This window comes from Culex pipiens, chromosome 3 (assembly GCF_016801865.2).
Source record: "Culex pipiens pallens isolate TS chromosome 3, TS_CPP_V2, whole genome shotgun sequence".
Lineage (NCBI taxonomy): Eukaryota > Metazoa > Arthropoda > Insecta > Diptera > Culicidae > Culex > Culex pipiens.
The window spans coordinates 27,238,267-27,255,780 of NC_068939.1; the positions used below are offsets into that span (position 1 = coordinate 27,238,267).

The following is a 17,514-nucleotide window of genomic DNA, read 5'->3' on the forward strand; positions in this document are numbered from 1 at the left end:
CATTATATAAATTTTGAAGCACAATTGGTTTAGATCAAAAATTCCTTCAGTGGCTTCATAAAGGTAACAACCGGCAGATGCTGATTCCTTTTGGTGCTGAAATTCGTTAAATTGAATTTAATACAGAATATTTTATAGTGATGATCAATTTTTCTCGAAAATGATCAACGGCTTCACCTTAATTTAATGATTAAAAGTGAACAAAAAATAAGATTTTGTTCCGTGTATTAACTATTTTTATCCTTTGCATAACCTATAACTTTGTCGAAGACAACAAATCAATTTTTATCAATTCAATTAAAAATATAAAGTTTTGTCAATTCAATTTTCTAACAAATTATAAGAATTCAGAAAATTTCTTCAAAAATAAAAAAAAATCAAGCCTATAATATCTAAAAAAAGGCAAACAATTCGAAATTAGATTACTATTTATGTATGAACAGCTGAAGTTGTTGTATGGAGACATTTATGGACAAATCAATGCTGCTACATTTTCTTTTTTAGTCATAGGAACGCCCTCCATAAAGTTCTAACCAAATAAAAAAAAATACAAAAAATGTGTAAAATGTCACGTTGTTTTTTTCAAAAGCGCTACACAGTACAAAAAATCATAATAAATGAGGTACATATTTTAAGCCAGAAAAAGGTGTTAATTAACCACTTTTCCAGTGTCTTGTCACTTTTTCAGTATACATTGAGGCTAGCATTGAGGTAACATTACATCATAAAAGAGGTAATATTACAACTTTCTATTTTACACCTTTCAAATTGATTCATTTGTTCTATTGTGTATGGGATTTCCTTTGTTTATGGGATCTTTTGAAATATAACCTTAGATTTTTGAAATTATGGAAAATACAACATTTTCGACAAATATTATAAAATATATAAGTAATCTTAATTATTATTAATTATCATCCGAAAAATGAATTGGCATAAATTGTTAACATTCATACTCCTTAAAGTCACGTAATAAAATAAACAACAACATACTCCTGAAAAACAGATTTTTTTAGAATAAGTGTTCAAAATTTTAATGATGCCAGCAAAAAAAGAACCAAAAATACTAAAACGTTTTCTTTCTTTAAAAAATAAAAATCGATCAAAAGTTTCATTATCATGTGAAAACGGTCTTAAAATTTGCTGTTTTATTTAAATTAATAAGAAACTAATACAGTCCAGACTCGATTATCCGAAGGCCTCAGAAAAAATTCACTTCGAATAATCCAATCACGAAAAAAATATTGTTTTTTTTGTCTTATTTTTTATGGTCGAACTTTAGTATGAACCCTCAATTACTCTAAAATGATTTGGAATTTTTAAATCCAAGATGGCAGCCAAAATTACGAAAAACTGAAAAATGGCTTTTGTTCATTTTGAGGCAATCAATCATTCAAATTTTACTAAAACGGGGTCGCAGAACTCGACTTTGATATAAAAAATAAGAAAATGAAGAAATGCGAAAAAAATCGTGATTCGATATTCCGAAGTCTCATACAAACCTTCGGATGATCGAGGCTTCGGAAAATCGAGTCTGGACTGTACTTGGAATCTGTCCGATATGACAAATTCGTTATTTTTCCATCGTCGGAGATACATAAAAAGTGATATCGCTTGAATTTTCATATATTTTTTTCAATTGATGATAAAAACTCGCAACTCACTTGTGGTTCAGTCCGTACTGCTTGATTTTCTCTCCCTTGAGTTCCTCCAGCTGGTTCAGCAGAACCCGCTTGATTTCCGCGACCCACTTGTTCTTGATGTCCACCGTGCCGGCCTGGATGGTGTGCACCTCCTGGCGACCCTGCAGCCACACCTCGAACCGCCGCGGGTCGCCCCGAACCGATTCCGTGAGGCCAATTTGGGACATCTGTGGAAATAAATTTGAGGGGTTAGCTTTGTTTAAGGTCGATCCGCACGCGTCCGCAGAAGCTCGCCTGTAGCCAGTGCTTGAACTGGTAGGTGCTCTTGTTGTGGCCCGTTTTGGAGCCCTGCTTGCAGAACAGCATCGCCTTCTGGTACAGAAAGATGTGCCGGTGTTGGGTTTTGAGCCGCAACCGGAGGTCCTTTTTGCTCTCCGTCCACACCTGGAACGAGTCCTGCAGCAGCAGTTCGCCCTGCTGGGACAGATCGGCCTTCGCGGGCAGAAAAAGAAAGGAAGAGAAAACGAGAACCGTTTTTGCGAGTTGCCTTGACTTACCTTTCAGAGGCACTCAGTTAATTTTGCTTGTTTTTGAGTTGGGGAGCGTTGCCCCCTTAATCCAAAATGTCTTTTTTATTTGCGAAACAACGCTCACCCCACGAAATTTCGGATAACGATTTGTGGATCATACTACGAAGTTTCGATACTTTTACTTTCTTGCCTTGTGGATAAGTGCATGCAACAGCAGATCTTATTTGTCCAATTAGGCTCCAAAATGAGGTGGATGTTATTTCGCTGAAGGTGAAATTTTTGTGCAGATTTGAAGGTAAGAGGGAGAACATTAAAGTTTTTTTTTTATAGTTTCAATATTCAATATATTAAAATTAAAAAAACTTAGCTTAAAGTTAAAAACTTATTTTTTGTTACTATTCGTTATTTTCAAATTAAAAATATTTATTTTGGACCAGTTTTGTTGAACCAGCCTCCGGCTGAAAAACTTTATAGTAAAGAATATTTTTTTTAAACGTAAGATTGTGAATCATATATATTGCATTGTTTTGATTTAACTGATTGTTATGTAATTTTATGCATTTTTGTTTTATTTTATCAATAATTACAAATACAACTCAATTGCATAACCAACCCTAAAATTTAAAATATAACCAAAATGTTTTTTGTGTATAGTTTTTTGTTTAAAATTTTAAATAATTTACCCAAAACTTATCTATAAGTAATGTTTTGGGATTTTTTTTACGACTATGAAAATTTCATTTTGAAAATTCATCAAAAACCGGAACAACGTGTGCAGGATTAACCCTTGAAGGTTAATTGTCAAAGCTCCCAAAAATATATTTTTTGATAACTTTTTTTTATTCATGTCAGAATCAGTTGATTAAAATGACAATTATTTTTCAAAACATTTATTTTTCAATTTGCAAATATTAAATTGAAAAAATGTCTTCGATCTTATAAAAATATATTCTTTTATAAATATTTATGATTGCATAAAGCTTGTTTTCATTAATAATAAAGATTTTTGAATGACATTTCTTTTTTAAAGCGTATAAAAAAACAAACTGAGTTTTGAACTCGTTTTCTAACAAATTAACCTTTAAAAACCTGCGAAAATCCTACATTATCATAGACAATTTTTTTCTCGAAAAGTTGAGAACATTTCCAATAAAATTGACTAAGAGACATGGACGATTGAACCTCTGGTTGCTGAAATACAGCGGATAGAAGTAAAAGAAACAAGACAGTTAAAGTTTTTTAAAGTCTCTTCCAGCCTTTTATTTTCTCTATAAATATTTTAGAAATTAATTGTCCTTTTTTCAATGTAAAATTTTGCGATTTTTTTGAATTTTCACGAATGTTTCATTTGCCAACATAATTGTTCTCTTTTTTGATTGGCGATTATGGTGGTCCTATCAGAAATAGGGTGGTTAATAATGTTGTTTCTGACAATTAACAAAAAAAAAATAATATATATATATATGAAATGAATTAATTTTAACTCACCGCGTGTACTGAATGTACCGAATTCCGATAATGTTTTTTTTTCTTCAAAAAAAATCTCAGAATCTTGGTAATGGATATTAACCAACATCTTAAAAAAAATCATAGAAAAATATTTCCTGCTCGGAGCTCCCTCTTAGAGAGAAAAAAAAAATGAAAAACAATCCAGAATTTCAAATTTTCAATAAAAAAAACTATTGGAAAATGCGTTAAACACCCGTACAGTTACCCGTACAGTCATCCCACATATTCGGAACACCCACAAATTTCGAACACTTTTGTGATAATTTGTCAATAGCGCACAAAATGCATCTTTTCTGGTGACCCTACACTATTTTTAAATTCTCTGGCTACTTCACAAGTAAAAGTATTACTTTCAAAACAAAAAAACTGCATTTCGAGACTATTTTATTCAGAGCAGCAAAACACTTCCTCCAAATTGCCTGTTCCATAATTGTGGGATGTTATTGTACCTCCCACAATTGTGGAACACCTGAATTTAACAGATATTTTCACGAAAGAAGTTATCAGACCATTCATAAACATTACTTAGCTTGAGTTTCACTTGCTTCAGTGTCTGAAGTCATTATTTTGTAAAAAATAATTACTCCAGGAGTGAACCAAAGTTTGTTTACATCCGTAAGAAAAAAGTGTTCCGAATTTGTGGATTTCAAGGGTCAATGTTTTTCTTTAAAAATTTGATATCAAACGTAAAAATTTACAGGCGGTCAATACATCAATCGAAAGATCACAAGAAAAGCTATCACATGATGGTAAAAGTAAATCATTATGTTCAATTATCAATTTACTATGATTTTTTGAAGGTTGGCCGATCTATAAACTGTTCCGAATATGCTTTAGTATATGCTTTACTTTAGTCTTAATGAACAAAGTTTTGCCAAAAATCTGAACATGGAATAACTTTGATATTTACGATAAAAAATAAGAAAGGCTGACTTTATAATTTGAAAACGATTAGCGATTTTAAAGCAATAAATCTCACAACTAGAGCGTCCAATTTCCCGGGGTTACAAAATTCCCGGGAAACGGGTAATTTTTAACAAATTTCCCGGGAAATCCCGGGAATTCCCGGGAAATTTGAAATTTTTCGAAAATTGATCTTATCCTTCTTATGATTGATATTTTGCACAAAATTGTATAGAACAGCAACTTAATGTTCAAAATGAGTGTTGGGGTCAATTAATGGCTTGACTGTTTTTAAAAATCATACAACTTTATAAAAAATATTGAAATTTTCTAATTTTATATGCTGTCTTTAAACTCCTACCAAATCAAAAAAAATCAATTGAATTTTTTTTCTTGTTGAGAAGTATTATTTTTAAAATCAAATTTTGAATCAGTGAGTAAAATCCATGCTTTTCAACCATAAAAATGCTTTTAAATTTGTCTCTGTTACCATTTCAAGGGAATATGTTAAAGAATAACGTTGACTCATAAATCAAAAAAACAATCATGCAGAAATTATGTTTTTCATGGCAAATAAATTGTTCTAGACCGTATCAACAAAACTCATTTTAACGATTTTTAGGCAAAATTATTACTTTTTATCAATTTCACCTAAAATTTATATGTTTATTGTTAAAAAGCTTATAAACTATGTTAAGTAAATTTACACATTGATTTTTTTCTAAAAAACTTATCAGCAACCTTAGTGATTGTGTAAAATTTGAACACTTTGAATCTGATTTTAACAACAAATACTTTGTACACAGTCACCCCAAAATGCTAAATAAAATTTCAACGGCACTATTTTTCAAATACTATTGAAAAACTTTTTTTCCAACAATTGTGCATGGACCTTGTGTGGCCTACCCCAGTACATGTTTTACAAAATAATAATCTTGAGACAAACCTTTCTAGTTGGAAAAAAAAACAGAATGAAATCCTATCATTGTTACCCCGTTCTACAATAAATATTATCTGAAATACACCTGAAATGAACCTGATTTTTTCTTATTAGTTCAATATGCACAGTAGATTAAAATGAATAATATTAAGTTAGGTTCTCTCATTATTTTTTTTTGTAAATTTTCAAAAAGTTGGGACCAAAAAGTAAGGAAAATGTATACTTCCGCTTGATTTTCGGGAATTCCCGGGAAATTTACAAATTTCCCGGGAAACGGGAAATATTATTTTTCGGGAAATCCCGGGAATTCCCGGGAATTTTTTTCCCGGGACGGGAAATTGGACGCTCTACTCACAACGTTCTTTAAATATTTGTTATCTTTAGTTTTTATTTTAAAGTGGTCACTTTAATTATCTTGTATTTTGTATCGAGTAGTTATTTTGAATTGACGCAAAATTTAAGTTATTCAATTTTAGATTTTTGAAATATCAAAACAATGACAATTGTCAAAACAATTATTTTTGAAGTCAATTCTTCAATGAAGTTTAAAAACCTGTAAAATAATTGTAATAATTCTAGAAAACATCTTTCATTCATCTACTCTATCTGACCAACCGTTTCTCCCTCTTCCTCTCCCATCTGCCATCATCCACCCACAGCGAAAAACCACACTCAAAAACATTGTCGACTGCAATTCAAGTGCTTCATCCCATCACTCTCTTTGTTTCACTTTTGCACAATGTTTCACACTCTTGTTTTATTGTGCTTTTCTTTCTCACTTACGCTCTCGCGCGACTGTTGTTCCTGCTCGCTCTACTTACGGGAAAACCGGTTATTGCGATCTGATGCATCGAATCGTTGACACATTTGAGCACCACCAGCATGCAGTCGAGGGCCTTCTGCAGCTCCCGGGAACACGTTCCGGTGTCGCTGAATCTGCGGAATCCACACGCCAAGGGGGGTTTTTGGAGTGAAGTGACGGGGGGAGACATTTTTGGTTGGATTGGGCATGAAAGGTGACAACGATTTTTTTTCGGTGCAAATTTATGAGGACATGATTACGGGTGAAATGCATTTTTTTCGGAGGAGAAATATGCAAGAGAAATGGAGGAAAAAGAAAGAAAAAAAAGTGAAAATGTTAGCAAATTTGCAAAAGTCACTTTCAGCACTACACTAGGCGCGTCTGGGGAGCCAAAAACCCATAAATTTCAATGGGGGATACACTGAAATAAAAGTTGGTCAAGCAAAATGTCGGACAAAGCATAACAAAAAAGGGAAATATTTCTTTTTTTCAAAGCAATGAGTTACTTGAGCAGGTCCTTTAAGAGCAGCTGATACTTGGTGATTCTTTGTACTGGTTTCAGCAGGTACGCGGCCAGCGGGAGTTTGTGGCCGAGCTTTTTCTGGCACTCTTGCAGAAACAGGTGCGTGTCCACCAGGGTTTCCCGGAGGCGCTCCGACCGGGGGATGTTCTGGCAGTAGTACGAGTACAGCCGGAAGAACGTGTCCCGCTGGAATGAAATAATTTGATATTTAAGTATGTTTATTTTCATTTAACTTCAACTACTCATTTATATGGAGAAGTATAATATTTTTATTTCAACTGATATACCGAAACTCATTTTTTTTTTTTAGAAAATCATATCTAAGAATCCTGTTAATGGAAATTCACTTATTAACCATTTTAGAATAACATTCTGGAAAATCATAAATAAATATTTTCATCTATGAGCTCTTTGTTCCCATCAAACCATCAATAAGCAAATAATGTTTTTTTGTTTGATCTGATAGGTGCTCTAGAGTGGATTCCCAGCAAGCTTAGTACAAGAGAGTTTACGGACATCGAAGTTTATTCAGCTATGTTTTTTACAAATTGTACTATTTTTCATCAAATTGGTTCAGCCGTTCCGGGGATATGATTTTTTCGAAACTAAGATTTTTACAGAATTCTCCAAAAACGTCATATAATTTTGACCTAAGAACTTCCATGCTAAATTTGAGCCAAATCTTTTGATTTGGATCCTGCTGGTCGCTGCATACAAAGCACTCAATTTCTTTGGAGATGGTTGCAACCCATGGGCTCACATCGAAGTATTTTTGAAATTACTTTTCAGGGTAAAAAATATACAATTTAAACTTCTAAAAATTTAAATTGAGTGTCCTCTTAGTGATTTTGTAATTTTTGTAATTTTTGTAATTTTTGTAATTTTTGTAATTTTTGTAATTTTTGTAATTTTTGTAATTTTTGTAATTTTTGTAATTTTTGTAATTTTTGTAATTTTTGTAATTTTTGTAATTTTTGTAATTTTTGTAATTTTTGTAATTTTTGTAATTTTTGTAATTTTTGTAATTTTTGTAGTTTTTGTAATTTTTGTAATTTTTGTAATTTTTGTAATTTTGGTAATTTTTGTAATTTTTGTAATTTTTGTAATTTTTGTAATTTTTGTAATTTTTGTAATTTTTGTAATTTTTGTAATTTTTGTAATTTTTGTAATTTTTGTAATTTTTGTAATTTTTGTAATTTTTGTAATTTTTGCAATTTTTGTAATTTTTGTAATTTTTGTAATTTTTGTAATTTTTGTAATTTTTGTAATTTTTGTAATTTTTGTAATTTTTGTAATTTTTGTAATTTTTGTAATTTTTGTAATTTTTGTAATTTTTGTAATTTTTGTAATTTTTGTAATTTTTGTAATTTTTGTAATTTTTGTAATTTTTGTAATTTTTGTAATTTTTGTAATTTTTGTAATTTTTGTAATTTTTGTAATTTTTGTATTTTTTGTAATTTTTGTAATTTTTGTAATTTTTGTAATTTTTGTAATTTTTGTAATTTTTGTAATTTTTGTAATTTTTGTAATTTTTGTAATTTTTGTAATTTTTGTAATTTTTGTAATTTTTGTAATTTTTGTAATTTTTGTAATTTTTGTAATTTTTGTAATTTTTGTGTTTTGTAATTTTTGTAATTTTTGTAATTTTTGTGTTTTGTAATTTTTGTGTTTTGTAATTTTTGTAATTTTTGTAATTTTTGTATTTTTTGTAATTTTTTGTAATTTTTTGTAATTTTTGTAATTTTTGTAATTTTTGCAATTTTTGTAATTTTTGTAATTTTTGTAATTTTTGTAATTTTTGTAATTTTTGTAATTTTTGTAATTTTTGTAATTTTTGTAATTTTTGTAATTTTTGTAATTTTTGTAATTTTTGTAATTTTTGTAATTTTTGTAATTTTTGTAATTTTTGTAATTTTTGTAATTTTTGTAATTTTTGTAATTTTTGTAATTTTTGTAATTTTTGTAATTTTTGTAATTTTTGTAATTTTTGAAATTTTTGTAATTTTTGTAATTTTTGTAATTTTTGTAATTTTTGTAATTTTTGTAATTTTTGTAATTTTTGTAATTTTTGTAATTTTTGTAATTTTTGTAATTTTTGTAATTTTTGTAATTTTTGTAATTTTTGTAATTTTTGTAATTTTTGTAATTTTTGTAATTTTTGTAATTTTGTAATTTTTGTAATTTCTGTAATTTTTGTAATTTTTGTAATTTTTGTAATTTTTGTAATTTTTGTAATTTTTGTAATTTTTGTAATTTTTGTAATTTTTGTAATTTTTGTAATTTTTGTAATTTTTGTAATTTTTGTAATTTTTGTAATTTTTGTAATTTTTGTAATTTTTGTAATTTTTGTAATTTTTGTAATTTTTGTAATTTTTGTAATTTTTGTAATTTTTGTAATTTTTGTAATTTTTGTAATTTTTGTAATTTTTGTAATTTTTGTAATTTTTGTAATTTTTGTAATTTTTGTAATTTTTGTAATTTTTGTAATTTTTGTAATTTTTGTAATTTTTGTAATTTTTGCAATTTTTGTAATTTTTGTAATTTTTGTAATTTTTGTAATTTTTGTAATTTTTGTAATTTTTGTAATTTTTGTAATTTTTGTAATTTTTGTCAATTTTAATTTGAGGGCACCAAAACAGCTCAAACAATTGGTAAAGACTTGTTAAGTCCTTTTGCATGATAATCGCGACTCTCAAAATGTTTATTTCTGCAGTTTTTTTTTTTGAAAAGGTCCAATAAACCAAATTAACAGTTTTTGCTTATAGGGTGTTTTTGAAACCGCCTTGATTCAGGGGTATCAAAAAACACCGAAAAAGCAAAAACTGAAAATTTGGTTTATTGGACCTTTTCAAAAAAACTCTAGGTTTTGAAAATTGGTAAGCATAATTTTATAGATTTATTGATTTATTTTTTTTTAACGGTACCATCCACAAACCACACACACCACCACTCGCTTTTTTGTCGACCCTCAGAAACCGTTGAATCATGATGTAAACTTTCTGGTATTTTAATAAAATCCTTTAAATACAAAGGACAAACTCTGATATAAGGATAATACTTGAAATGATGAACTTTATCTAAACATTTATTGAGTACATTTTTATTTAAAATTTGATTCTATTTGAAACCAATTTTTTTACTTTATTTTGCAGCAATAAAACAATATTCTGAAAAATGCTCATTTAGCACATTTTCAATAGTTTGAAAATAAAAACAGACATTTTTATTTATTTACATGAGTATTTTTTTCCATATATATATATTCATACAATTTTGTACAAGAATGCTATCAGAATATTCAAAAATCGATATCTTGTGGACGGTTTTCTGGAAAAACCGTCCACAAGATATCGATTTTTGAATATTTTGATAGCATTCTGGTACAAAATTGTATGAATATATATGAGCAATTCTCTGAGATTTCGGTCATTCGATTTTTTTTGTATTTTTTAATCCGGCTGAAACTTTTTTGGTGCCTTCGGTATGCCCAAAGAAGCCATTTTGCATCATTAGTTTGTCCATATAATTTTCCATACAAATTTGGCAGCTGTCCATACAAAGCATGTGCACTTATTTAAAAAAATGAAAAACTGCGACTATTTTCAAAAAAGTCACATAAATATGGCTATAACTTGAAAACGGTGCACTTTATCAAAATTTCACTAAAGTTTTTTTTGATTGCAAATTCAATTTTACATCGAAAAATGAAGTTGAAAAATTTTTGCGACCAAAATTTCGATTCTTTGAAAAAAATAGTATTGATTAAAAAATTCATAACTCGGTCAATGATTTTTTGCACAACATGGAAATTTCTAAAAAGTTGGCATTTTATGTCCTCTAAAACATATCAAAAAATAAAAAAAAATAAAAATAGTGTTTTTTTGCAAATCAAGTTTTAGTGATAAAAAGTGAAATAAAAAAATCACCAAATTTTTTTTACCGTGTATTATTTTTTTCCAGTGTAGTCCGTATCCATACCTACAACTTTGCCGAAGACACCAAATCGATCAAAAAATTCCTTCAAAAGATACAGATTTTTGAATTTTCATGCATCATTTTTGTATGGACAGCTGCCAAATTTGTATGGAAAATTATATGGACAAACTTATAATGCAAAATGGCTTCTTTGGGCATACCGAAGGCACCAAAAAAGTTTCAGTCGGATTAAAAAATACAAAAAATAAAATTAAAGAAAAAAGACCGATTCCGTAGAGAACTGCTCATATATGGGCGAACTAATCGTGCAGAATGGCTTCTTTGGCAGCGAAAAAGTACTCACAAAATTTAAGACAAATAAAAAAATATGTTTCATTCTTGGCAGAAGTTCTTTTCATAGTATGTACTAAACAAATCTACATTTTATCTTACTCCAACATTTTTATTTTGTTAAATTGTTAGTAAAAGTATAATTATATTGCTCATAAATGCAAACAGGACTTTTCTTCAGTGTAGTTAGTTGTATTGTGATTACCTGGGTGATAAATTAGCTTATTATAAGCAATAAACCAACGCGTTGAATCGAAGTGCGGTTAAAGGCATACTTATGTACATTTGGGCGATCTTTCTGGTAAAAATATTTTGGAGAATGAAAATTTACGCCTTACATATTGAAATAGTCAAAAATTTACCAAAATTCGTGTTTTCTTTTTTAACTTTTTTATTTTCAAAGCTAAGTTTTCAAAAGGATATTACTTAGGATAATCGTCAATATGGAATCCTAGAAAACCAGTTTGATTTTATTTTCTAAAAATATGGCTTTGTTAAATGTTTCAAATGTAAATTAACATATTATTTTTCTGTGTAGGATATAATGTCTATATAGACATTAAATAAAAATAAATTAATAGCTAACAGTAGGTGGCTAGAGATAATAAAGTCCATATATTAATAAAGTCATTATATTAAAGTTGAATGATGATAAACTTTGTCGAGAATAATTGGAAACCTCCAATAGTCATAATTTTACAATTTGCTAAAAAAGGAAACATTGGGTATTTTCAAACATAATATGTTATGACGATTTGTTTCAAAAACTTACCCTCTGCACGAAGCACAGTGCGACTAGTTCCGTGGTCGAGATGCAGTTCTCCAGGTCCTTCAGGAAGATGTCGTTGTGGAAGGTGTACAGCTCGTGCAGGTTCCCGAACAGGATGTCCGCCTTGCCCTGCAGGCCCGGCGGCACCAGCGAGCTCATCTCCTCCGACAGCATCTCGTCCCGGTAGCCCTATTGGAAGAAGAAGAAGAAGACACCAAATTTCGATTAGAGTTTGATAACTTTGAATAAATTGGACAAGGGTCTGCAAAGTGGCCATTTCATGGCTGTTCGTGAGCCAAGAGCATTTCTGAAGAAGTCGTTATACTCTCCCTAAGGTGTGGCGAGCTGAGCGTGAGGTTCAACAACACTTTCGTCGAAATCGAACTTGGAAAGAAAAGAAATTGAAATGTGTGTTTGTTTGCCGATAATTGCTAATTACACACTGGACTGCACTCGGAACGCCGAAGTGAATCACTCTCGAATCATTTGCTTTAGCCAGATCAAGTGATAAATAAACAATTTCGTTTCGTCCGAACAGACCATATGGCGCTGGTGGTTTCACCTTGACCATTCATGGGGAAAAATGGTGCCCAAATTGGGTTCAAGACCATCTTCACGCTCCTCACAAAAATTGGTAGCGAAAAGTTTGACGTTCGTCAAGATCAAGATAAAACCATAAAAGAAGCTTGGCCGGCTATGATTTATCATCATTTTTCATCTTTCTATTTTCAATCAAAGCAATCGAGCAGAAATCATAATCACAGTAAGCTGACGCGGCTTCACTTGTGATAATTACGGTTTGTTGTTGGTTGCTTTGTTTTTCGCAGTTTTTTTTTTCTTCCGCAAACATTTGCCCCGAACAGTTTGTTTGATCTATTTTGAGCTCACCGTTTGTTACAGTTTCCGTCATTTTGTACAACTCTTGTTGATGTTTTATGTTTGTGGTAGTTGTTTTTTGTTTCGCATTATAATGAAAACACGACAATTGTTCCTGGTCGACTCATGTGCGCCTAACTTTTGTCGGGTTCGTCAAAGTAAACTGAATGGCAGAAAAATAAGTAAATAGTATTTTAGTATTTTAGTATTATTTATTTTGTATTGATGTATTTTTTATTTTTGTATTTTTGCATTTTAAAAATTTTGTATTTTTGAATTTTTGTTTGTTGATTTTTAATATTTTTGTATTTTTTAATTTTGTATTTCTACAACGGCCTGTCAAAAACAAAAATGTGACAACAAACTCGTTGAAATCCAGCGTTAAAAGCACCATTCCGTTCCAAACACCATTACGTGATCCATTATGAATTTTAAGGCTTAAACCCATCCCAATCATTCTGTGCACAAGTCGCAAGTCAGCAATCTCAAAGGGTTGCCGTCATCTTAGCACGGTGCGGTCATTCAGACGTCCATCACGTTTCACGACTGCCGCGGCATCGCGTTTATTTCGCTGCACTTTATCAAAAGACTTGATGACTTTGTGACCGATTCATAAAAAAAAACCTGAAAGTGGTAAAGTGTTACGCCCAGCGCACCTGAGCATTGCTTGACCTTAAGTGGACCCAAAAACCCATTTTTTTTTAACTTCTTGTGTACCGTGGGATTGGGTGACTTTTCTTGTTCGTGGAACCGGTTCCTCCTCATTTTCGGGGTAACATGCAGCTGTCAGCAGGGTTTTCTGACAGTCATTTTGATTTTTAGCTTGAGACTGGAGCGCAACACGTGTAAAACTACTGCTGGACACGTGTGCTGTAACGTGGAACAAGAAACGAAATCTGGAACTGATTGGCGCCGTTATGCAACTGGCGCTGACCAAACGTAGTAGCCTGCGGTGGTCACTTGATTCAGTCATATGGTATCAGTTCATCATCCAAGTAGTCTGCGCGCTCGGTGGTGGTGTGATTTACCTGATTGAGCTCAGCCAAAACGGTTCATTTTTATTGCATACATTAATTTAATTAATCAAAGCAAGCAGTTCTAGTCTGCTTTGCTCGCACTCAGCATGCTTGTCAACGAAACACCGCAAATGAGCTGGAAGTCGTCGCCGGTGTGGTTTATGTGCTTTTGATTGGTCTGGCCGGGTGTCAGTAATTTTATATGGCCTTCACGGTTTCCCGATTTGGTGCCGGTGCCGGCTCGGGGGCAAGATTGTATAATAAAAAGGTATTTCCCCGCTTTTGGTGGTGGATTTGGTAACGGTCTTCCGGTTTTGGGGCGCAAAGTATTGAATAATCGAGAAGATTCCGATCTGACATTTATGGTGATTTAGATCGAAAGTGTTTGATAGAAATTAGCCAACTCGGATATCGGACTTAATTTAACGACAGATAGATGGTATGCCATCGAAGTAGACGATGCAAAGTTGATTGAAAATTGGGTTGCAAGCTTGTTTAAAAATCAGCAATACTGATAGGGGAACGCCTTCGACGTTCGATTACAGCGTTTGAAAAGCATTATGAATTAATATCTAGTTTTAAATAGTTCAGTATAGACAAAAAAGTAGAATTTTGGACGGTTACCTCTTTTTTGAGTAATTCTACCTTAAAAATGTGTAAACATGTAAAATTTAACAGAAATTGATGATATTTAACAAGCTACTGATGTAAAATTACACATTTTTTGACACAATATCGGTCAAAATTCCTAGATGTAATATAACCATAATTCTTTCTTTCTTTGAAGGGATTAGGCAAGCAAGTTTCTTTCTAAAGTTTAGCAAATTTCTTAATTATTTGTAACTTTAAAATTATGTTTTTTTGAATTAGCGAAAAGGATCAAATCGATATTTTTTATAGTAGGGCAATTCATAAACCACAAGAATATTTATTTATTCCTCAAATTATTTCAAATTAGAAATTAGAAAACATTGATCCTTTCCCATGATTTTAGCAAAAACCACAGTTAAAAAAATCTCCTTGCCATTCCCCAAATCAAAAAGTGTTATTTGGGTAAACATATTCTGGAGTGCATACGACAAAGAGTAAAATCATATTTTTGAAATAATCAGAAATTGAAATTTATGAGTTATACAAATGTTAAAGATTATCAAAATGAGAATAAGCTTCCGGAATTTTTTTTAGGGAATGCGATAAATAATAATTTTCGATATTTGAATAAAATTCCAGAAAATCATAATTTTAAAACTGAGAATTGACTTATTCTGGCAAAAATGATTTTGAAGATTAAATTTTTAGTTAAAAAAGTCGATAGCATTTTTTTCCGTATAATTGTTTTTCTGAATAGTTCTTCTAAGACAAAAAAAAAAAACATTTTTTTCTGTTGCAAGTTTCCCACTCAGCACAAAGCGTTCAAAGGTTTGAATTGTGAGGCAATCCAAACCTCTTTTACACCTATCCCTCTCAAACTCCGGGGTTCGAACTGACGTCATTTGGACTGGGATTGAACCCAGGCCAACAGGGGTGAGGGCAATCGGGCTAATAACTACACCAGCGACCCGGACCAACCCGAAAATTACAAAAGATTTTGACTGTGGGGTTTCCAAAAGTGTTTACAATTTTTTTTTCGAAAAACGATGCTTAATCAAATTTGAACAGTTTATGCTATAGGCTATAGCTCAAAAGATGGCCTTTTAAAAGTCATAGAAATGTCCGAAAATGTCGATTCCATTATCTGTGTAGAAATTTGAAACAAAAAAAAAGTTTTTTATTTCAAGAGTAGCAAATTACCTCACTAACACCTACAATTTTTTACAAGTGACTGGGATTTAAGGCTCTGAAAGGTATCATTCCCAGCCGGCCATTTGGCGGCCAGGTTTGTTTTTAAAAATCATTAAAATCTTGATTTAGAATGCATCGATCAAAAAATTGTATTCTACATGTTGTAATTAATTTTTCATTAGAATTAACTGTTTTTAGGCTCTGTACCCAGAACCATCATTGACAGTCATTTATCAAAAAGCGAATTACACCATCTATGAGCTTACCCTAGTAACCTTTTTTAAACTTACACGTTTTATCAGGGTTCTGAAAACCTTCATGCAGCCTAAATAGGCTTAAAACCTAAAATGTTAATAGGGTAATGATTGTTATAAAACAATTTTCATGAATTTCGTCAAAATTTGATTTATTTTTCATGACTCAGCAAATACTATCATCATAAAATTTATCTGGGTAGGCGGTGTCCACATTTGAAAGGGAATTAAATTCAAAAAAAAAAAAAAAAATTGGTGAAACTCACTTTTCAATTCAATTCAATTCAGTTTTTATTAAGTAAATAATCAATTCACAATTTTCTTTGCAATTAAACCTAATAGAGATTTGGAGGTCCTTTCAGCTATGTGTTAATAAATTTGTCTTTCGACAAAATTGGTTATTCTAAAGGCTAATCACAAGTAGGAAAAAGTTCAAGAAAAAAAAACCTACAAAATTGCTATAGAAAGGGGATAGTTAGAGGAAAACTTAAATCTAGATCACAGTATGATTTTGTCTGTTGACGCCGAAGAGCAGCGCTGCACGAGGCAGCTTATCCGTTGTATACGTATTTGATCATGAGCTCTCCCAGAGCCATGAACTGTTCTGCCTTGTTCCGGCAGGCACGAAAACGAGTTAACATTTCCCCCGCGAGGGCGAAAAACTCTGGCAGAGTGAATAGGTCATCTCCGGACACAGCTGCTTGTTCCGGAACTGTACCGCTCGCCGCGGTCACGCTTGCGTAGGAACCTCCCCAGCCGGGAGGAATCGCTGGAGTAATCCGATCTGCCGCGCCTTGTCCAGCTACAGGAACGGTTGGGCTTAATCTTGGAGGCGGCCGGGTCGCTGGAAGCTTCTTTTTCTTCTTAGCCTGCTCCTCGAGGTATGCTTTACGCGCGGCACAGCCACGGAAGTTCGCTGTATGGTTGCCATCGCAGTTCGCGCACTTGACACGCGACCGGTGCTGCTGAGCGTCGCTTTCACTCAGCCTCGCTTTCTGGGGAAGTTTGCACTTCTCCGTGAAATGCATTTCACCGCACTTAACGCAGCGCGGCGGGAGGTTGCAATTTCTTGAGCCGTGGCCGAATTTTTGGCAACGGTGGCATTGGGCTGCGTCTGTCGAATTCTTTGAGAAATACCTCCAAGTCACCCAGAAACCGTCCAACGTTTTTTTCCGTCGGAGATCCTGGAGCTTGACGGTACCACGATCGAAGTAGAGTAGGTACAGCACGTGAGTACCCGTGACCGTAGTCGTTCTTGAGAGCACCTTGATGTCCCGGGGGTGAACGTTAACGTCGGCAAGGTGCCCAGCCAGGTCCTCCACTGGCCGGTCCGTGTACCCTTGCAGGACTATTTTAACCGGCACCGTTTCAGCCGGATCGAATGTGAAGTATTTCACGTTGTGTGTTTTGAGGACCATCAACACTTTATCGTAATTCGCTCTTAACAACGTGATCACTTGCACACTCTTCTTACCGATCTTCAAACAGTAGGTTTGACCCTCCAGTAGCTCGTCCACATGATCGGCTAGTGTGTCGACGACAAATATCGGCGGAGGTCTTCTTTCCTTCGCCGCAGTTTTGTTGGTTACTGCTTTCTTCGACCCGCGTGCAGGGTCGTCGTCGTTGTCGCTACTGCTGGTGCTGCAGTCGTCTTCATTGTCCTCATCGTCACCACTCAGCGGCTCGAACTCGTTGCGTGTG

The 17,514-nt window shown here is 32.4% G+C and overlaps 1 protein-coding gene across 1 annotated transcript in view; it reads right to left on the bottom strand.

The window, feature by feature from the left end:
- Positions 1-17,514, bottom strand: part of LOC120417386 (uncharacterized) — a 74,419-nt gene that overhangs the window by 7,683 nt on the left and 49,222 nt on the right. The window contains exons 6-10 of the mRNA XM_039579405.2: positions 11,889-12,074; positions 6,834-7,036; positions 6,347-6,461; positions 1,938-2,135; positions 1,665-1,870 (exon numbers count right to left, since the gene is read on the bottom strand). Coding sequence (XP_039435339.1) covers positions 1,665-1,870; positions 1,938-2,135; positions 6,347-6,461; positions 6,834-7,036; positions 11,889-12,074 — 908 coding nt within the window. The remainder of the gene's footprint in view (positions 1-1,664; positions 1,871-1,937; positions 2,136-6,346; positions 6,462-6,833; positions 7,037-11,888; positions 12,075-17,514) is intronic.